This window comes from Spea bombifrons, chromosome 3, assembly GCF_027358695.1.
Source record: "Spea bombifrons isolate aSpeBom1 chromosome 3, aSpeBom1.2.pri, whole genome shotgun sequence".
Lineage (NCBI taxonomy): Eukaryota > Metazoa > Chordata > Amphibia > Anura > Pelobatidae > Spea > Spea bombifrons.
Window position 1 is genome coordinate 115,491,596 of NC_071089.1, and position 23,601 is coordinate 115,515,196.

A 23,601-nucleotide genomic window follows, 5' to 3' on the forward strand; every position below is an offset into this window, starting at 1 on the left:
AGCCCTGGTTACCGAGGGCCTGTTTGAGGACAGAAGACCTTGAAATATAGGACAGATACTAAGTATGTCTAGTTGATCTAGCAGAGGGAATTGGGAGGTTAATTAGGAAGTATGTACACATACCCCAGTGTCTGGGGTAATTTTACTTTGCCTATCCTTCAACTTTAGGACGCAAAGGATTAATCCTTCCATTCGGGTTAAACCTTTTGATTCATTGCTCTGCAGATCGCATACTTAACAACTTTATCGGGTCCCACGTCTGCACACTGGAGCATGTTCTAGTCCGGACGTAAGCGCAGTGCTGTGTATTGCCTTTGGAACTTGAGACAGTTGACAGCTATCACTTCTCTTAAATCATAAGCAAAATCAGGTGGGTTCATCAATTCTTAATTGGCATCCAGCAGCAGCTCTGTGTGAGTTCAAGGTTAAGTATTTTGAGAGCCGTAGCATTTAATAAACCTCTGCTAGGGATGTTGAATTTGCTGAGTTTGTGTTTAATAATAGAATATGTGATGGGTTGCATGCTGGCAGCTGAGATATAACCAGATCAATTTACCAGCATGCTGGAAGAATCATCCCGTCAACCTGTGTATATGCAGGGTTAGGATACTATAACATAACAGGTACTCCTCCCCACTGATAAGGGCCCCCAATAAATAAATAAATACTTTAAAATATAAAAATATACCCATTTTTTTTATCTATCTATCTATCTATCTATCTATCTATCTATCTATCTATCTATCTATCTATCTATCTATCTATCTATATATCTATCTACCTATATACTGTATATTCTCTGGATATTTTGTTTCTTTTGTATAATTATAGCAGTTAACCACATCTATGGCTACCCTATGGCTTGAGCTTTGTACGACAACCTACACATAGGCACAGCCACATCTTTTGGATACATTTATTATGCGTGTTAAAGGCTTCTAAAATCCAAATGAAGCAAAATCTACAAAATTAGGCCAGGCCGCCCAAATAACAAATGACCTTGGCACTCAAACAGTTAAATGTTTCAGCTGCCTTTAAATTGTCCCAGACAAACATTTTGTTGATTTTCACCTTTAAATAATATATTAGTAATACAGGATTTAGGGGAAAAAAAAATACATACCAGTATTAAGGATTAAGGCAACACTGGGATAACTAATGTGGGCACAGTATGGAGACATTTGTACTTTGAATTCTCTGATATAATATAAATATATATATATATATATATATATATATATAGTATAAAATATATAATATATATATATAAACTTTATAAAATATAGTTATGGAACTAGAAAAAGATCGCCTCTGTCTAGAAAGCAAGAAGAATAGAATTTTTCTCAAACTAGTCATTTTGTGTACAAAAGAATTGGATAAGTTTTACCTCCTCATTCAAGATGCAAAAACACAGATATTAACAGCATAAATTCTAGTTAATAAAATGTTTCCTCCTGCCCAGGCTCTGTTTCCTATTCTTCTCAACATATTTACGGTCACTGTTAACCTCCTTATATAATCCGGAGGACCACCTTGAAATTTCCTTGGGAGCGCTGGCCCCCCAGACATCAGATTGATTACTGATGTCATGTCACAATTAAAGTGTTGTGTCCTATGTATGTCTTTTATATTTTATGGAAAAATACAAATCATATAGTTTTATAAAAAAAAAAAAGTTTGAAAATTAGCTGTCAAATTTTAAGTTTGTATTTAAAGGTGAATTTTATAATGCTAATTACATTTAATTAAAACACAAATTAACTTAAAAAAAAAATTCTGAAATGTAATTCTATTTTTTCTCTTTTGAAATGATACTTTTGGCATTTGTGCCCAAACAACTACATGTGGGGTTTGACCTCTTAATTAATGTCTTCATTTGTAAAGTAATCTTTTTTTTTTTTTTTTTGGTTTGAACTACTTCGATTAGTTGAAAAATGTGTCTCAGGGGGTGAATATTTCACTGTCTGAATTATTAATGCCATTGTACTTTTTGGGGGTCTTGGGTTACAAGCCCCTTAGCTCCAGGGTTTTTCTTACTACTAATTAATATAAGGTCATTTGTAGGATTGAAATGAATGAATAATCAACTTGTTATGATGTCTTTGTGGCCAGCTAATGGTGATGCATGGCCAAATCCTTGGCATCAATGCTGCAATACTATACTTGGGGATTCTGATCCTTTTTATTCCAGATAACAATTGTTTTATGACTGGTTGGGTAAAGATATTTGAAGTAAAATCCCTGGTTATTGGTGGTTTGTAGACAAAGCAGAATAACTTCATTGTTTTCCACTGTGAAGGAATGAAATGTCCTTTAAGGAAAGGATGGCCTCTCATCCCTTTAACAATGCGTTGTTAAATGTAAAGTGTTTTTCATTTCACAAAACCTTGTTGATACAAACTAACAGACTTTAAGGGAATTCGGGGTGAGACAAAGGACAGAGTACCTTACTTCTTCAAACTACAAAAGACTTACTCAGGGACCTATTCTATGGAACCTCTGTAATGCATTCCTGTTGATGGCTGGACTCCATGTTCTGTGCTTCTTCTAGACTGTTCGGGGTGGGGGTCGTGGGGTTGATATTGCTGGTGATGTATTTACAGAGGGAGCTGCCTTTGGCCTGACCAAGGTCAGCACCCTTTGGCAAAGCAACCCCGATCTCATATTCTGTTCCTCTTCACATAAAACAGGAGCCACTACTTGGCATCTGCCATTAAAGGGAGTGACATTTTGTACTCACTGCCAGTCTCTATAATGTCATTGTACAAAGATCCATGATATATCGTCATATCGTGATGCTCAAACGATTGGAGGTGGTCTGACACCCCTCTCTGCCAAGAGCTAGTCCTCTGGTAGATACCTCTGGTTTCCTGTTGTCTGGTGGGGGTATACCTGTCATAGGCTATGCATTTGGCATTTCCCCAAAGTATTTATCATAGCAAATCGGTGACCTATAAACAAAACTATCAAAACCCAGTGTTCTATAAAGAAGTGTCTTTGATGAAACAATTCTGCCATTATCTAATTTTTAGTAGCATCCAGTCAAAAACTGTTGAGTTGAGTCAAGTGGGCTATTGAGTTCCTCTGGCCCCAGTTGGTTGAAGTACCTGAGTCACTCATCTCTTCGCTAAAGTGAACTTGACTGCAAACTCAACCACAGAAACGTGAGGTTTTCAGTGCAACTCAACTGACTTCAAGGGGACCGGTAACAGCATTTGTATCATCTCGCCAGGTTTTCTACTTTAAGCATGGTCGAGTTGCCGTATGTATAAGAAAACTCTAAGTAGGCCATCACTCTTGCACTTGGAGTTATCTGTACTGTGGACAGAAGTCACTCTACGAGAATAAAAGTCACACTCAGGACAAAAATGAGTAATTGAGCTTCTTCTTGGACTTATGTATGAACATACTGGGAACTGTCTGGGTTTTTATCCCGTGTCTGCAGGTATAGCCTTTCTTCACTCCGGTTTTCTACTTTCTCTGGGCAGGTTGGAGGCATGTGGCCATGCGTACCACCCATGTTCTACGTTCTTTCCTTGCCCAGTTCCTCTCAATAAAGGCTCTCTGGGGCTGGTCATGGCCACCACAGAAGGCACTCACCCAGAAAAAAAAGAGAGATATCTGGGACGTTCCCATTTATGTGTATGAGACGCCCCCAGATATGTTTATACATACAATACAGGCAAAAGGGCAAAAAAGCAAACTCTGGGGAGAAAGATATGCCCAGATTCAGCCGTCTATTCAGCTAAGTCATGGATAACCCAACAGAGCTTGCGTAAAAAAACACATAAATACCCAGACATGTTAACTTAACAAAAAAAACCAGAATGAAGCAGAACAAATATATAAATGCACCGCTGCCGCCTTTAACAGAGGGGTTTGTTTGGAGTGTTTAGTATCTATTTATCTCTGTTTTTGTACTGGATCGATTGTACTGTCCCTTCGGGTCGGCTTCAGAGCATCTTATGTAAATGCTAGGTTTTGAAGGGGGATCTGGATGCGCCTTTCATTTTCTCCTATAATTTCAAACATTACTTTCAGCTAAGATCCAGTCTTGATGCGGCGATGCATGAAAAGTGAAATAATGGTGCTGCTTGGCAGGTGATATTGTCACAGCGAGGCGGCGCGGAGTAATTGAGAAGCTGTAGCAGGGTTGCCCGAAGGCTGAGGCTGCTCATTGATTTAGTATCAGCTGCGCAATCCAAATCCTGTGTATTGTAACCAAGGGATTCTCACCGAGCCGGCTCATCTTTGATGTGTATGACTGCTGCTTGCCCAGTTTTTGCAGGAGCTGAGTGTTTTTAGCAATGCGTATCGCCGGCGCGGGCAGAAGGCACACAAACCGATAGAATAAGCACCGGAGGTCACATTAAAATGATAATTTATTAGCAACAGATCAATATCTTTGTCGTGAAGGTTGTTGGTAACATTGAGGATGCAATTGTCTAGGTATTCGTTGAAGCTGAATATTATTCTTTTTGTTATGGTGTTGAATTTGGTACAATTGTATTCATTGGATCAATATATATATATATATATATATATTTATATAAATATATTATATATAATATATATATATATATATGATATACTATAAATATATTATATATTATATATAATATAAATATATATATATAGATATATATTATATACAATGTAAATATATGTATATATTATATAATATATAATATATATTATATATTATATAAATATGCTCCATTGATGTTTTTTCAATTTTAATTATAAACATCTGTACCAATGATGTTGTAAATACAAGCGGCAATGTGTATGAGACTCATAGCTGCGAACACTTCCTAGTTTGCCAGACAGTCCCAACAACCAGGCTTATGTCCCTGCTGTCATCTGGCCTGATGAGTACAGGTACTGTGTGTGCTAGAAGGGGAGAAGATGAGTTATTCTGTGGATGGAGCTTGAGGTGGCATCATGAAGCAGCCCTCTAAGTATGTGTAAACCTGAAATCAATCTATCTATCTATCTATCTATCTATCTATCTATCTATCTATCTATCTACATACATGGAGTGTCTGCATGGAGTATATGGGCCGGTTGGGGAGATCTGTCCCTGGGCATTATTAGAACTTTAGTAACTCCCTGTACCCTGGATAAGTTGTCTTCTAGAACACAGAGATACAAAGAATTAGATTGGTGATCAAAGCCATTTGGTCCACCTAGTCTGACCATTTTTTTCTCTGCTGTCCTTGGTCTTAAGGATCCTCTTATGTCTATCCCAGGCCTCTATGTGTCAACCTCCACCACTTCTGCTTGGGAAAAGTCTGGGTGGGTTGGGTTGAAGGCCTAATGCATTTACCAATTGCACAGATCTTTTGCAACATACTCAGAGAATCCACATATAGTTCACATTCTAATTGCCAAGATTTTGTCAAAGATGCAATGGGGTGAGCAGAGCATTAGCGCTAGTTAAATGGATACATTATTACATCCATGTTCCAGATCATAAAAACTTGTTCTAGAATCCACAATGCTTGTCTAATGAAATTTAACCGACCATAGAATGCTGTCATCAACACCCTGCACATATGCAGCTTAATGAATACCATTGACGGATAAACCGCTTCCATGTTCACCCATGGACTGTAGCATAAAAAATAAAGGCACTGAGCTACCCCCATGCTAAATGATGTGCTATTATTATTTATGACCTCATTCGCAGGCACCTCCATAAGCATAACACCCATGCATATAGTTTCATTTCTATCCCAATATCTAACACAAATATAATCATTTTATTCTTTAGAATTGGAATATAAATATACTATAAGCTGGGAACACACAAAAAAGTCGACAGAGTAAGCAGCGGTAATAATTTGAGCCTCTAAACTCGTCCCGAGAGCATGGACAGTAATTGTAATAACATAAAACATTTGACGGCAGAAAAAAAACATTCGGTCCCATCTAGTCTGCCCATTTTTCCTGATGTAAAAAATCCCAATCACTCCTTGGACTAACTGGTCCCATAGTGAGAATAGCGTAATGTCAATGTCATGCATATTTAGATTCCCTCGCTGTATTTGCCTCTACCACGTGTGCTGGAAGACTGTTCCAACTATCTACTACTCTCTCAGTAAGTAAGAACTCCCTAACATTACATGTAAGCCTCTGGCCCTCTAGTTTTAGATTATGACCTCTTGTTCTAGCATTTCTCCTTCATCCAAATAAATTTTCCTCCTGTACGTTATTAAATCCCTTTAACTATTTGAATGTTTCTATTGCATTCCCCCCCCCTTCTTTCCTCCAAGCCGGACATATTAAGATCCTGTAGCCTTTCCTGATCATTTTTATGGTGCAAACCATTCACTATTTTAGATGCCGTCCTCTGAACCCAATATCGTTCGGATGACGGGGTCTCTAGAACTGTACGCAACACTCTAGGTGAGGTCTGACTGTAAAGTATCAGAACCTCCTCCTTCTTCCTGCTATTAATGCCACTGACCATACACCCCAGCACCCCGCGACACTTTTTCTGACACTCTGATTGTCTGCTTACATTTAAGTCATTGGAAATGTAACTCTCTTCCGTGGTCCCTGACAGAATAGGGTCCCCAATGCTTTATGCTACCTTGGGATTTTTTGTGTGCCATTCTTGTTAACATAGAATATTTTATTGTGGAACTATTTGCCAATGAATGTGTATTCACAGAAAACACATACAACTGTAGAATATGTATTAGTAATCAGCCAGAAAACGAAATCTTAGATTTAGGAGCCATATGCCTGTCCCATGCATGTTTAAATTCCCTTACTCTATTAACCTCTACCACTTCTGTTGGGAGGCTGTTCCACTTATCTACCACTTTCCTCCTTACATTCCATCTAAGCCTCTGACTCTCTAGCGTTAGATTATGACCTCCTATTCTAGCATTTCTCCTCCTTTGAAATAAACTTCCCTCCTGTACTTTGTTAAATCAATTAAAGTATTTAAATGTTTCTATCCCATCCCCCTCTCTCTCCTCTCCTCTCCTCCAAGTCGGACATATTGAGATCCGTTAGTCTTTCCTGATAAGTTTTATCCTCATCCTAATGTCATGGCACGTTGAATGTAGCAGGTTAGATGATTGATCATGACAGGGTTAATTTAACTAGGGGGAAGAGTGCACCGCATGTGCCCCCTACTGCCTGTATATAATCATGGGCAGATGCCCTCTGACAGAACTCAGCCAGAATAAGACCATATAGAAAAAATGTTTTACTAGTAAACATTAATTCACATGTAAACTTGTTTAAAAATTTAATAAAAACTATGATTGAGAAAAGTGCATTTCTTATGTTTTATTTCCGAACCTGCCCCCTAGTTATGCACATCTGCCCCAGGCTTGCCGCTTTGCCCCCAGATATGCCTTATACCCCCTATATGCCACTTTGCCCCAGAAATGCCTTATACCCCCCTATATGCCACTCTGCCCCCCAGATATGCCTTATACCCTCCTATATGCCACTCTGCCCCAGATATGCCACTCTGCCCCCCCAGACTTACCAATGCATCACCAGACTTGTCTCCTGTGCTCCAGACTCCCTGGTGTCTAGTTGGGGCAGCCGGTGAACATCTGCAAGATGCTCGTAGACAACCTCTGGTTCTGCTTGATACTCCTGCCGGGGCTTCTAAGCTGGAGCACCGGAAGGTCATGTCACGCCAGTCAGCAGAGGAGGATGTCTACGCGCATCGCACAGACGTTCACCGGCTGCCAGAGGGGAGGATCCAGGTTCCCTGCAGCGCTGCGGGGGATCTGGATCTCAGTCTTATAGTCAGACCTCTATTTGAGGTGGGATTATAAGACAACCTTGAATATAAGACCAGGGGGTCTTAAAACCCTGTCTTATATCCAAGCAAATACTGTACAATATAATTTCGGAATTTGAAAGTTTCTTGATTTTTTTTTTTAATTAAAGTGAAAAATTTGGAAATTCTATGAGTTTAATACACTGCTTCTAAAATACGCTACCATTCTAAAGGCAACAAAAAGTAATGCAGAAATCATCTCAAGAAATATTTTTTTTACAATAAAAAGTCAAGAAAATCAGGGGTTTTTTTAACTGTAAGTGATGCCCCTACCCAGCTAATTGCTTTGTTATTAGGAAGGTTGCTTGTTTCCCTGAGAGCAGAATGTAATTAACTTTTGTTTATCCCTGTATCTCTCTTTTTTTTTATTTGCCCTCGAGGACGTAATTATTTTCATTGTTGTAAGAAGATGGTGGCCGAGCGTTAGGAATAATTAGAGCAGATGGCAGGAAAACCAAAAAAAAAAAAAAAATTAAAAAATAATTCACAATGTATTTTGTTATAAAAATAAAAGGGCCCCTCTTTTCCTGATATTAATGTACATGTGAGGTTTGGAACAGAGCGCGAGACAGCGTAGACCACACATTCCATCATTGAAATGAAGTGTTTGGAGTCACAGGTCCTTAAGACGGGAGAAATATACATCGCATTCCATCACATGAAATGTTAACCTTGTCATACTTTGGAAATCCGAACAGAAACACTTATTTTGTATTAGCCGGTTAAATGGCAATCTGTCATCGCCGTATAAGTGCTACCCCGTGAGTGTTACCATAGCGGTTTTTTTTTGCTCGCGACGCAAACCCAGCTTGTTGCCAGTCAAGCAAGGAATGAATTCTCGTGGAGACAAGTCGCAGCCTTAATCATTATTACTTAACCTTTCCGAGGCAGGTGTACAGGGCCACTTCCGTAGGGGGGGGCTATCGTCATTTTCAATACACTGGAAATGTTCAGTTATATGGAAAAGAGTATTTTTATTAAAAAAAATTATATATATATATATATATATATATATATATATAGTATTTTAATTAATCTCCATTGCATATTTAACTGCAAACAACTGTCATGTCAGCCGAAGTTCCCGAGCTGGGCTCTTATCACGTCCAGTTGCTGAGTTTATGTTGAGTTGTAGATAATTTCAGTAAATTAAATATCCAAGTAGTAATGTTCAGTTTCTGAAAGCCCAATACGGCTTTTTGGGTAACTACCATGAAACCATTAACACTACAACAGACCATTAACTTCTATATTTTTGTACCAGTGCATACCTGCCATCATCCCTGAACTTCCTGGGACTTGTCCTGAATAATGTTATTATTATTTGATTTATATAGTGCCAACGTATTCTCCAGCACTGTCCGATATGGAAAGAGGACATAAGAAGTAGGGCGTCACATTCACAGGTGGAGAGGTCCCTGCTTATAATCTAAATAGGGGGTACCTTACATGGGAAAAACATAGCTCCCAGTAGTCCAAGTGGCCAAAGAGAGATCATTTTGTTTTTATGGTAAAGCACGGTGGATAAACGCAGAAACTCTCTGGGTTTGACCTGGGGTCTTCTCCCCAAATCTCCAGGTCACTCTCCTCTTTTTACGAGGTTGTGGAGCAGCGTTTCGCCATGTCCACCACCCGCTCGATTCTTCTCCCAATTCCAACCCATTCAATATCATATAGGGCTAGTAGCCCCCTTCATCCACACCCCTGGAGCAGTTAGGCAAACCCTCCTTCATGGCGAGCCCTGATCCTTCACAAAGCCACTTCCTCGGAAGAGGAGAAGCTCCTTATAACCCCAGGGCAGAGGCACCTGGAACATGAATTTGGCCAAGGTCTTCTCCTAATGGTTTTGTTCTCCCATGAGAAATTAGCATAGCTGGAAACTTGTTGGGTTTGACATGGAGTCGTCGGATGAAGTGCTACTTCTCCAGGTCAGTATGCTCAGTCTTAGTTCAGGAGAGCACTGTTTGGCCATGGCCGCTCCATGTCCAGGTTGTCCCATCTACTCCTTGCCAACTTCATGCACTTTAAAGGATAACTGGGGCTAAGACCCCATTAGCATCTACGACCCTATGGAAGCAGGTATGAAAACTGCTTATGTGTATTTTTTTAGGTGGATCATCACGTTAATATGTTTAATAAGTTGCAACGGTTTTTTTTTTTATGAGTTTGATACTTGGAACCAATAAAGAAGACAATCAAAGAATAATATCAAGCTTGGTACGAGGAAGACACTTTAAAAGAGAAATTTCCCTATAAAAAGAGCATTTGGCAGATGTGCCGGTGAAAAATGATACCAATTACATTTAGCAAAATGCCACCTAACAGTTCATAATTTCTCGCTATTTCTGAGTCTTCTGTGCCGCTTCAGTAAGCGCTTGTTCTTGTTCTTAAGGATAGGAAGTCTTTAGATTGTGACAGTCAGCGTCTAAGATGTGTCTAGAAGTAAGGTAAACACATTCACAGGAACTCTCCAGATTTTTTAATCAGATGTGATTTATCGGGTCCTTCAGGTCCCCCCCCCCAACAAATTTACCCCAACTCTCTTGAGGAGGCCTGAAGTCCTCAATAGGATATAGGAGTCAAAAGGTCCACCGCGGCTATCCACCATCTGATGTGAAGAGAATGAACTAGGTGCTCCAAATAGTAGGGCCACACTGGAATGGAAACTTCTTCTTCTTCTGGGACCCCTTCCTCTCCTCCCTATCTGGTGAAAACCAAAGGAGAGCTGGATGTTCTGGTGGAAATCTTCAAGGACGGTGTCCAAAAAGCACAAAACAACCCCACCCCACACCAAAAAGGCCTTCTGTGGCAGTTTCACAGTGGCAGCGCATGCAGTTTTGTGAATATACTGGCTATAGCTATTTCACTAAGAGAATATTGGGTGTTTGTGGAAGCCGTTGACTGCATAGTGAAGGAGACCGATTCAATATGCTTATTGTGGGTCAAAAGTAACAGAAGCCCCCCCACTGCACAGAGCTCGGCTGGAGTTGTTCCTATCCGGTAATGAATATTTCTGAGATAAGAACACTCAGCTCATGCACCTACGTTATGCTTGAATCTAAAACAGCAGGTATGATAGAGACCGACGTGTCCATATTGACATAAGTGTATTTTATTTCGCAGAACATGTGTTTCTGCACAATGTAGAATTTAGAATATAAATTCTATATGGAAAATACAGGATTCTGGTAAATCTGATCAGTTGACACTTAACTGATTTATTTACAGAACTATAACTACTTTATTACATTAATAATCAGTGTATTTTATTACACTGAACATGTAGGCACATCATCAATGGCGCCATCTGCTGGCCAAGCAGGTGATGTACACGGCACTTACAACTGCAAAAAAATGCAAAAAATATCACTTCCTGGCATTTTTTATTCACAAGTCTCAGCATTTTTTAAGCTTGTTGACTGATTTTTTTATGATGCAAACCAAAAAAGTGCGGTTCCATAATTTTCTATATTTTGTCTGTTTCGGCGTTGTGCGCGTGCGACCATTATGTTTTTATTGAAATATTTTATTCCGATTAAACTGATCTTTGAATTATCAAACTGATCATGGTGAAGTCGGATCTCTGTGAGATTTGGCATTTTTGGTGGGGGATAATGTGGTCCCCTTTGGATGCCCCCCTTTCCCCAGACAACTCCAGTCTGCATAAAAGGACCAAGAAGATCCAACCCTCCTGCAGACCAAGGAGAGAAGGACTTTGGGGAGTCCAACCTCTGACTCGGAGAACCGGTGCTCATCGTGAACCTCAATGGACACTTTGTTACTGTTCACCTTTTGTTTTCTTTGTTCGCACCGAAGCACTGAGCCTTGGGGATTCAGAAATAAAAACAATTCTAAAATATTTGCTTTTTTTTTTGCATTGGCTGCCCCCCTGAGCGTTGAAAAGAATAAGTAAATGAAGTCGGCCCTGTCAGAGGCCGTGCACCTTGGAGATGCGTGAGACTGACATTTCATGTGAGCTCCCCGTTTGAGAGATCAGTGCTAACCAAAAATAGTAATTATTTCTCAAGGACTTCATAAAAATGCCAGTATTGCACAGTTTTACAAACTTGGAAAGTATGAAGAATACTGTTGGAGGTCTTTGTGTTTTAAGCACATAGTGGGCATTCTACGCTAACTCTAGGAAATCTAGATAGCACTCCCAACATTTCAGGTGTCCAAATCGAGGGTTATGGCCAAGGCGCGGGTTGGGGTGGGGTCTGTGCCGAGGTGGGTCAGGTTGGAGAATTGGTTCGCGTTTATTTTTTTTTTCTATAACTATAGTATTTACACATTTCCCCCATTATTTCATATGATTGCTTACTACCTCCTGCGACCTGGGTTTTGGGGACACTACAATAAAGACTAAAATTGTACCAGATGAGTAAAGAGCGGCCTTGGTGGCTACATACCTCCCAAGTGTCCCTCTTCAGAAGGTACAGTCCTTCTTTGGGCCCTGATGCCCCTCTTTCCTCCCCTAATGCCCCCTCTTTTTCTAGGCACTTTTTATAAATAACCATCAATAGGTCCCAACAGCATATAAAACGTCTTGATAAAGCCCTAGCCACGCCTCTAGCCACACCTCTAACCACGCCCATTAAAACGAAAGCATCCGTCTTTGGCCCCTTGAAATGTTAGGAGGTATGAAGTTGTGATACAGGCAGCCTCTTGCGCATGGAGAGGCTCCTTGTGTGCTATTCCCAGTCTAATTCCATCAGGATCGCACCTATACTGTGTATAATATCTAAAATATACATATAGTAGATCACCCATTCTTCATCAATCTGGAAATTATATTTAATGAGGGGGGGCAGGAAGCATGCCCGTTCATAATCTCTGGTTACAAGACAATGTTGTAAATATGGTTTGAACATTCATCCTAATTTATATATGCTAAGCATTAAAAGAATAGAAAATCTAAAAGTTTTGGTTAAGATGATGTTTTGGTTTTCAAAAAAATAAATAAAAAATTAGCAAAAAACAGCGAATGATATCTCTTAACTGGGACCCTCTTCTGACACAAGGTGCTTTATGATGTCATATCCCAGCGCTCTGCAGCAAGGATGGCGCTCGTGGAGGGGACGGCAGATCTCTTCAAGACCAAATCCATAATCATTTGGCTAAAACACTTTGCTTCTATGTATTATTGTTATTATGATAATTATTAATCTACGCAGCACCTCTTACAGTACCTATACAGAGTCTATACAAAAGAGGGTCCTGCTCGAGAGCTGCACATGATCGCTTTCCTTAATAAATCAAGGAACAAAGGGTTAAATTACAATTACTAAACATTCATTCAAAAGCAGAGGTCAGTCTTCAATCAGCCCATCACGGAAGGTTGATAACTTTTTTCGGTTACTTATCATTATTAAAACTTCCAACTATATTGAATATATTTTACTGATATGTTTTTATTATTTAGTGTATGATTTATGCCCCTAATAGTTGAAGGGTTAAAACATTTATTATATTACGTTCCTTTTGTCCATTTTTTTCTTTTTTTCTTTTTTCCAGGGTATAATCGGGTTATGTTTCTGCAGTCTGTGGTCCGAGAATTCCAGCTGGCCTTCTGGTCATCCACCATTAGATGGCGACAAAGTCACAGTGGATACCGGTCATACGCTACTTCTAGATACGAAGACCAGTCTGCTCACACTGCTGCACGTTAAAGGTTCGGCTCCGATTGCTTTCCTTTAAAATCTACAGATAAATATCATTGTTGGGATGTTATTAAAGGTTCCGTCCCACTAAGGCACGACAATAACCGAACCTCCTACCATGTTAAGCAAATAAACCGTAGCAGGTCGGACCTATTCTTTTTAACCCCGGAATGTTTAAATGCCTAAAACAAAGAAAGTTTTTTAAGAAGCTTCTTTGGTTCCTGTGGTAAAAACGTATCGCTGATTGTTTGTGTTTCACATGACAATTAGGTGTTCCCAGGAAAAAAAAAAAGATGTATTTGGCCTTTAACTTGATTAAAGAATTATTTCTAGGAAGGGTTTCTATGTATTGTAAAAAATATATATTTTCACATATTTTGCAATAGTTTAGCCCTTTCAGTGGCACATAACAAATATTATAACGATAAAAAAGTTAAAAAAATAAATAAATTTACTTTAGAGTGTTAAAGACATCACGCCCTGTCATATAAACCGTCCCTTGTGTGAAAGAATAAACTTCCTAATATCCAGTATCCAGATACCTTTGAAATCTCTTAGGGTCTGATATATTAACATGAATGACCCCCAGAGAAAGAGAAATAAAAAAGTAAACTAATCACTAACGCATTTATATATATGCAAAATAAATAATCAAAGTAAAGAAATAGAACCAACATTTCAATCACATCATTTCAAATCATTACTACTAGAAAGAAAAATTGTACCGGTATTTTGTATTAAAAATGGTATTGTGCAAAACTTTGGGGTCACTCAACTGTTTTCTAGCTGTAACATAAGTGCAACAGAGTTTTCTAACGATCAATTAGCCTTTTAAACTTAAACTTGGATCAGCGAACACAACGTGCCATCGGAACACAGGAGTGATGGGAGTGATAAAGGGCCATTGGAACACAGGAGTGATGGGAGTGATAAAGGGCCATTGGAACACAGGAGTGATGGGAGTGATAAAGGAGTGATGGGAGTGATAAAGGGCCATTGGAACACAGGAGTGATGGGAGTGATAAAGGAGTGATGGGAGTGATAAAGGGGCTCTGTGCGCCTATGAAGATATTATATAAAAAATCAGCTAAAAAGCTTTTGGCCCATAGGGCAAGTCCAGCCTAGCCAGGCTAATGGCCCAATGCTTAATCTGCCCACATTTACACCAAACGATCGGATACACAGTAAACCCATAAAAAGAGCACAGAAAGGAACCCGTTATGATGTAATGCTTCCCGATGTCTTTGTTACTCTCCATCCCTGCTGGCTGTTTGTGGAACTGCATGTAAAACACACATGAAAACATTAAGGTGGTGGCCCAAAATAATAAAATCAAAGCAACCCATGGGATCCCCCCCCATGCTTGCCTTGCCAGCCCTCCCCTGGGTGCTGTTATTTATTCATCACGTTGTCCCATTGTTTCTGAGGATTGCACCTGCAACATTGAGAAAAATCCTGGAACATTTTCAAAAGGAATAAAAAATCACCTGCTGCTTGGAAAGTGCAAAGCGTGTCCGATGGATCTGCCTGTGTGAGGCTCTATAATAACAATAATAATAATAATAAAATAACAATAATAATAATAATAATAATAATAAAAAAAATAAATAATACCAACAAAAATAATAACAGAAATAATAATAATAAAAATAATACTAACAAAAATAATAACAGAAATAATAATAATAAAAATAATAATACTAATACCAAAAACAACAAAAATAATAATAAAATAATAAAATAATAATAATAATAATAAATAATACCAACAAAAATAATAATAATAATAAAAATAATAATACTAATACCAAAAACAACAAAAATAATAATAACAATAATAAAATAATAATAATAATAAATAATACCAACAAAAATAATAATAATAAAAATAATAATACTAATACCAAAAACAACAAAAATAATAATAACAATAAAAAAAATACAAATAACAACAAAAATAATAGTAATAATAATAACAAAATAATAATAAAAATAATAATAACAATTCAGACATCTTACTACAGCTTCACTGAAGACTCATCTTGCTAGTAGGGTTCTCTTCTCGTTTAAAAGAAGATATAATTGCCAAAGATGTTTTCACAAAACATTTTTTTCTGAGTTACATATCATTATCAGCAGCTGCAGACATACCCACCATGTACCCTGTTTCCCGTGGGGAAGTCCTGATTTACCACCATGTGCTGGTTGGGAAAGCATCTTATAATTTCCGAAGCACAGGCTGCTTTCTCGGTATTCCATGGGAATTGCTAATGTTTTTAACATCAGGAGAAACCAAAGGTGTTTAAAATGTCAGCGGCTCCTTAATGATAGAGTCACATAATACTATACAACACTCATAAATAATTACATTCATAAACCTTTAACTCTTCCCATCCCAGAAGTTAGTCGTTCCCCTCGAAGTTTCATAATTAAACTCAAAGAATGTCACGTTGAATGAAAGACTTATTTATATACAATACAAGAATATACCTGCCCTGCAGTTTCATTAATGCGGCTTTAACCCTTTCAGTCCTGAAAGTTCCACACTACTTTTAAGCTTAAATGGATATGGCCATGGAATTATTATTTTTTAATCAAATAATCAACAGTTACAGTGATTCTGTCTTTAAAAAAACATCTTATTGTCTACACTAGCATTGACATAATACACCTTTAACCCCATATTAACCAAGCGTTCAATGTGCTCCACTTTCATCAAAGCGTTCTCTGCAAATTGTGCCTTTTTTACTTAACTTTTTCTTTATAATCTAATCAATCCACACTTAAGTAAGTGAAATATAGGCATCTGCTCCTATATACAGGCACATGAGCCCTTATACAGGGGAACGTTACACCTACAGTATGTAGATATATATATATATATATATATATATATATATATATATATACATAGCTGATAACTCTGCAGGTTTGACCTGGAGTCTCCGGGTCACTTTGCTCTTTTTCTGGGCATAAATAGTATTTACCTCAGTACTCTCTGGGACTAGCCCCCCTATGGCTGGCTAGCTCCACCTACACTAAACCATTCCTCCCAGAAGTTCTCCAGGAAGCCTGAAAAGGTCCTATATATATATATATATATATATATATATATATATATATATATATATATATATATATAGGGCCATGATTATAATTAAGAGGTGTGTCCCAATACTTTTGTCCATATAGTGGTGCACAAAGCCAGCTCCATAAAGACATGGCTGGATGAGTTTGGGGTGGAAGAACTTGACCGGCCGCAACCCCATCCAACACCTTTGGGATGAGCTGGAATGGAGATTGTGAGCCGGGCGTCTCGTCCAACATCAGTGCCTCACCTCACAAACGCTCTACTGGATGAATGGTCAGGATTCCCAATACTTTTGTCCATAAAGTGTAACAGTGTATCTAATCTCTTCGCTCTATAATTTGAATCAATTAGCTAAAGAAACGCTCCAGAAACGGGTTCGTCACATGGGGCATCCATATTTTCACAATTACAGGCAGTTCTCACTAGCGTTCTATTTATTGATATACGGAGAACAATCGCTCGTTTATTGTGGGAAGAGATAATCTCGGCCACGTTTTCGATGCCAATTCCCAGCTTCATTTTTTTTTTTTTTTTACAAGCTTCTCCCTCTCCTAATTAGCACGCATTATGAAACATATTCCAATGTTTACTAAAGCATTTTGTGTCATAACTAACGATTCATGAAGAAATCTAATTTAGCAAGATGTACTGGAGTGGTGATACAGTGACACATTTGCTTAACTGGCTCCGGATCTCTCCGTTATTTAATCATTGTTTCCCCCATTTAAAATATGTTAAGCAGGTTTCCAATTTGCTGCGGAAATCCATAATCTAGTTAACGCCATTCCAATAATGTACAAAGATCGCAAAGACAACCCCGTGTTATCGCTGATTTTAATTGATGAGCATACCATTCGTTTGTTTTTTTTTAACGCGTAATCAGTAATTGTTATATAGTATGCTGTCAAAATATAGAATAATAGGGAGAATTAAAAAAAGAATTAACCCCGTCCATTTTTTTTATTTCTTCTGTGGCGAACAGCCCATCCGTGATGCACATACTATAATTTATATAAATATATTCAATTATTTAATATATTATTATATTAATATATCATATATTATTATATTGATATAGTATATATTATTATATTAATATATTACATATTATTATATTTATATATTATATTATTATATATTATTATATTAATATATTATTATATTAATATAATATATATTATTATATTATATATTATTATATTATATATTATTATATTATATTAATATATATTATATTATTATATTTATATATTATATTATTATATATTATATATTATTATGATATAATATATAGATTATTATTATTATATATATTATAGTCATTATAAACTGTTGGGAATAATGAGGAGAACTACTTGAGTTTTTAGAATGCTTTTTTAGTTGACTATTCATCTTAGAGGGGACACTATTTGCTTTTAGCGGGGGAGGTGCAGGTCACAGGCTTTTCGATTCTTCAGATATCTGATGTCTTTTTTTAAAAAAAAATGAATAAAAATTAAATAAACCTATGTCGTTTTATTATGGGTTGATACTAGATGGTCAGAAACTTTAGGATGCAGGAGGTGGTAGATAAGTGGAACAACTTCCCAGCAGAAGTGGTAGAGGTTAATTGACTTTTGGGATTTAATATAGAAGATCAGACCCTTTTGGCCCATCTAGTCTGCCCGTTTTACGTTTTGTATAGAGTCAGACCTTCCTTAGTTCTTGGTGTCATTCAGGAGCCTGAATTCATCTCGGTAAATTAAAAGTCTAAGACAAGACGAAAGTCTTTAAAGCAGGAGTAGCAGGTAGACTAAATGGCTGAACGGTTCTCACCGGCCGTCAAATTCAACGTTTCTGTTTCTGCGGAGTAGGAATCGAGGATTGTGGCTCCGTTCCACGGAATTAGCCGTGTTTATTTTCTTGTAGGAAGCTGACGATAACAACAGCTGATTGATTTTTTTATAAAATTATCTGAGGTTGCTTGTAGGACATCGCTTGATTTCTCACAAAGCCACGGCAAACAATTCAGGGGTCACCGACAAACGCTCCGGGCGTGTTTGGTTTTTGGCTTTTAGAAAAGGGTCAAGTCCTTCTAGAAGAGGAAGGATATGTCTTTTTGTAACGTTTCAGCCCTGTATATTTATTTTAAACGCGAGGATTATATCTTCAGAAAGCAAACGCTTAGACATCTTACGTTACCCTTTGTGTTGTTTTGTGAAAAATTATACGTTAATTTAGATCTGAATACCCGAAGCTAATGCAATCTGTCATTCCGCTCAGCCACGTCTTGGCAAAAGCATCTTGTTCGGTTTCCCTGTCAACATTATTTTTATGGTCGATGCGACTTATTTATTAATCTTGGTTTTTAGGATTTAAATATGTGAAGAATTTGGGAATGCGTTCTACACACGGCTGTTAAAATGATTGTTAACCGTTAATGTTCATCGGCGCTACTGCGATCTCCTTAACAATTTAATCTAAGTATCTGTCTAATTTTCAGTGTTTGATCCCCGGGAAGTAATGAGTTAATGTATATAAACTACTGTTCAAAAGTTTGGGGTCACTTAGCTTTTTTTTCATGGAAAACCAGGACATTTCTGGCTGTAACATAATTGCAAAAGGGTTTCTAACGATCAATTATCCTTTTAAACGTAAACTTGGATCAGCGAACACAACGTGCCATTGGAACACAGGAGTGATGGGAGTGATAAAGGAGTGATGGGAGTGATAAAGGAGTGATGGGAGTGATAAAGGGCCATTGGAACACAGGAGTGATGGGAGTGATAAAGGGGCTCTGTATGCCTATAAAGAGATTTCATAAAAAAGCAGCCATTTCCACCTACAATAGTCATTTACAACATTAACCCCGTCTGCGCTGGATTCCTGATCCATTAATGGATACAATTTGCTTTCTAAGCGACCCCAAACTTTTGAATTGTAGTGTATGTGTTTATAAGTGTGTGTATATATATATATATATATACACCGCTATATATATATGTATATATATATATATATATATATATAACATATTCCAACTAAAAACTAAATTAGCATTTTTATTACAGATTACACAATTGTTATGTGGTCTTCAAAGTACTTGACCGTACCGTTTTTCTGTTACTTGTTACTAATACTGCTAACGTTTCTCTCTATCTCTTTTCAAAATAAACTAAAATATTAACATTTAATTTCCAAGGACCTGCGCAAAGCGGAGAACAGTATTGTCCGCTGGCAATTTTCTCTTCTCATATTAATATTAATTTATATTACGGCGCCTTAACTTAAAGTAGCACACACATGCCCTTTTGTGGGTATAATCTATGATGTTAGTGTGCGTCACTGTGTTCTAAGCTCCCGTAACATTCGTAAACTGTGCAATATTGTGTATTTAATGCATTTTTACATTCATTAATAGCAGAAAATAATATTGTTTCATCAGCAGCAGACAAGCATTTTACAGCCTAGGGCATAAACAGGGGCCCGTTTATCCCAAAAATATATCTCACATGTAGGTTAGACCTTCCCGATAAACTAGGCTCGTGCATCACACAGTAGCCGTCATGAAACAAACTGCCTATAAAGCCAATGGCAGAAACAAAATAAAACAAACAAACAAAAAAAGTCAACATAAAACAAAAAATATATATAATTTGCTTGGAAATCCTTTCTAAAGACTCAATATTTTGTGCTAATCTCCTGTGCTCAGATTAGTGCATTTTAGGGGTTAATTGCCCCCCATATTGAAGCCCTATCCTCAAGTTCCTTGGCTTGGTTGGAGAACTTATGGCTGTTTAGCTTGTCTAAGGATATTCTTAATAGGGATTTACTGCAGATGTCAAGCATAATTCTTGGGTTACATTTGGAAATTAAGAGGTTCCAAGGTTTTGCTGGCAAGTTCTGGTTAAACTAGTTTGCCGTAGTGTCTTACTAGCTACATGAAAATGATCACTGCAGAGTGGGTGGAATTGGAAAAAACTCAGAAGACTATAATAACTATAGACCATGTTTAATGCTCTGCCGACCTGGAGTCGAGAGACTGCCATGGTGGTCTTCTCTTATAATATATACAGTTCCCTAAGGTTCACCCCATGGGTATGAACGGTATTCTGCAACTTAGCTTCAACACTAAATGAATATTAAAATTGTTGGGGACTCGTAATGAGACACAACCAAATGGTAAAGGGCAACAGTAATCACAGGAACAGGCTGACTTCGGACAAGAGCGGGGATCTATCTTTGGTGACCCAAGAGAATGTCTGTAGGACTTCCTTCCACCAGGAAGTTTGTCATGTTCTCCATGATGGAGTAGAGTTATGATGCCTTCTACTCCCCACCAGGACTGAGCTCCAAAAGTAATTCGCATATAATTGGCACGTGTAGGAACCTCAACATCATAGATGGTTCAGTGAGTATAACAGGACCCCCCCCCAATAACCACAAACACTTTATGGAAGGTAGGCAGGAGGTTCATGAGATTTGTTAATGAAAAATATTTTCTTTTTGAAAGCGCCAATATGCTGTTAGTCTTTCCCGTTAACGTGTTTGTGGATTTTTCTTCCTCGCTAGTATAACTAGCAGGCATCCTTGTAAATGGTTGTTTCGTGGAAATGCTTTATTGATTATAAAACACAAATGTTTTCATAACTTGATTGCCCATCGAGTGTCAATAAATCACTCATCGGTTCACCCAGAATGAGTTTCTCCTGTAACAGGAACTGGCAATATTATTTATGAGATATTTTATAAGCTGCTGGAAAAAGTCCCGTCTGCAGAGCAACATGCGGTTTCATGGTTTCGGCTACACAGTAAAGCTATAACTGTATGAAACTAAATTAATCTTAGGCTATCCTCAAAAGCACAAATATATATAATATATAATATAAAATACAGTAACATCATATATTTACTGAACTATAGATTTTTTTTTATTATTGCACTCTAAATGTCAACATATGTAAGAATATTTAATATGTAAATATATACTTTCCAAATATCCTTTAAATAGAATGAGCATTGGGAACCTCCAAGCCTTGAAAATATACATATATATAAAATAAAGATTTTTGCGTAGGTAGCATTAAACAAAGTCTGTTGTTATGGCTGGGATTGGTGGAGTATTTGGAAGTGGGCATCTGGCCCAGTGTAGGTCCATTCTGTATCTTGACACGAACATTCCAAAGCAGAATGTTGGTCTTGCAAATCTCGCCACCTATTGGTTGAACACCGTGGAGTCTCGGCCAATAGCTTGTTCTGCATCTCAACATCCACTGTTGAGAACGCTTAGGAGGAAGCTCTCTGCTTCCCCGTCAAGCAAAAATTTCTCTGGTCTACCGTCTCTGGTCCCACTGTGACCCCATTCATTGCCTATTTTAGAACAGTGCTCCTCAGCCCTCTCTTCAAGGCAGTCCAGGATTTAGGTGTTACTCGAGTGTGTCTAAGGTGTTTTTGTTTTTTAATTTTGCCAACACCTTAGACACACCTGAGTAATACCTAAATCCTGGACTGTTAGATGTGCCTTGAGTAGATGATTGAGGAGCACTGCTTTAGATGTCCAAAAATCCCTGATTATTTTTATAGTATTATAATTGACACATATAACACATGGTAGCGGCTACACGCTTGGGCTTCATTAACAAGACCCTACACTTTAGTGACTTGGAGTTGCCCAGGCTGGGACATGGCATATAATATTTGGGTCTTCTGAGAAGATTTCAGCGGTTTTCTTCAGCTCAAAAAAACCCTACCATGGAGTGTGTCTGGGTCTAAGCTGAAGTTCAGCCCCCCTATACCGGTACCAAGGGTTCAGTTTGGAGAATGTCTGAGATTACCGTTTTTAGAATACAATTGCAGTTCTATAGAACAGGTCTACTTATTTAAATGAATTACCCATTTTGAAAAAATCTCAAATATAATATTCAAAATACAATAAGAATGTCTTATATATGTAAACAAAATGGCCTGTATATGTGTTTTTTCTAAAAAAAAAAAAAAAAACCCAATATTCTACAGTATTTATAGATTATTCAAAAGCAATTATATAATTCCAATAAATGCAGTATAAATGAATGATTAGTGTATAATATAAACAAGATTGTAAATAATGGCTCCCATATCAGTACATGTTATAATGAATGTAACATCAGTACATGTTATATAAATGTAAATATATATGTAAAGCTTGTATCGGTTCATCATAACCCACTATAAAAATAAAACAGAATAGTACTATTTTTTTAAAAAACTTTCAAGCCATTTTCTTTCAGTTATAATAAAGCAATACTTATTAATATATTTGTTATATGTTGTGTGTTAAAAACTATAATAAAAATATTTTCATTAATTTAGTGGCGTAAAATTAATTAAAACCATCTTGTTTTAGCATATTTTTGCAGTATACAAAGCACACGAGTTTATATAAATTGTAAAAGTATTATTTATCTTCTCTTTCAGGTGGAAAATTAATATTTGTAGGGTCAGAACCAGTGCACCTCCGCGCTCACTTTATTATTATATCACACGGTGGATTAATTCAAGCGGGGACACAGACTGAACCATTTACTGGCAAAGCTCAAATTACTCTGTATGGAAGCTCATTTTCCCCTCCATTATATCCTTATGGGGTTAAATTTCTTGCAGTCCGGAATGGAACACTTTCGTTACATGGTAAGTACACGCAACGGGGGTTAACAGAACCGGTCAGTACGAGAATCTCTACATGTCAATCAATACTTATGATAATATATAAATATTAATGCAATATTAATGTTAACAATAAGAATGTTAACTGGACATTAATCACTGAATATATGTATATCAGTAGGCTTCTCCAGATATGATGTGCTCCAGCTATCCCAGTTCACAAACAGTTGACTAGGTCTAGGGACACCAGATCTATGGGCGGGCAGCCCCAAGACCACTTTACCATTGACCAATCACGTTTATGGGCAACTGGCCTCCTTAGTGCACCATAGCTCTTTATGGCTTCCTTGGGATAATCCAAAATCTCCCAAAAAAAACATTCAAAAGTGTACTATGGAGGTTCATATGGT

At 37.5% G+C, this 23,601-nt stretch overlaps 1 protein-coding gene across 1 annotated transcript in view; it reads left to right on the forward strand.

The window, feature by feature from the left end:
- The window catches only part of PKHD1 (PKHD1 ciliary IPT domain containing fibrocystin/polyductin), a 174,115-nt gene that overhangs the window by 49,922 nt on the left and 100,592 nt on the right, over window positions 1–23,601 (forward strand). The window contains exons 36-37 of the mRNA XM_053460479.1: window positions 13,331–13,487; window positions 23,003–23,215. Of these exons, the coding sequence (XP_053316454.1) occupies window positions 13,331–13,487; window positions 23,003–23,215 (370 nt within the window). The remainder of the gene's footprint in view (window positions 1–13,330; window positions 13,488–23,002; window positions 23,216–23,601) is intronic.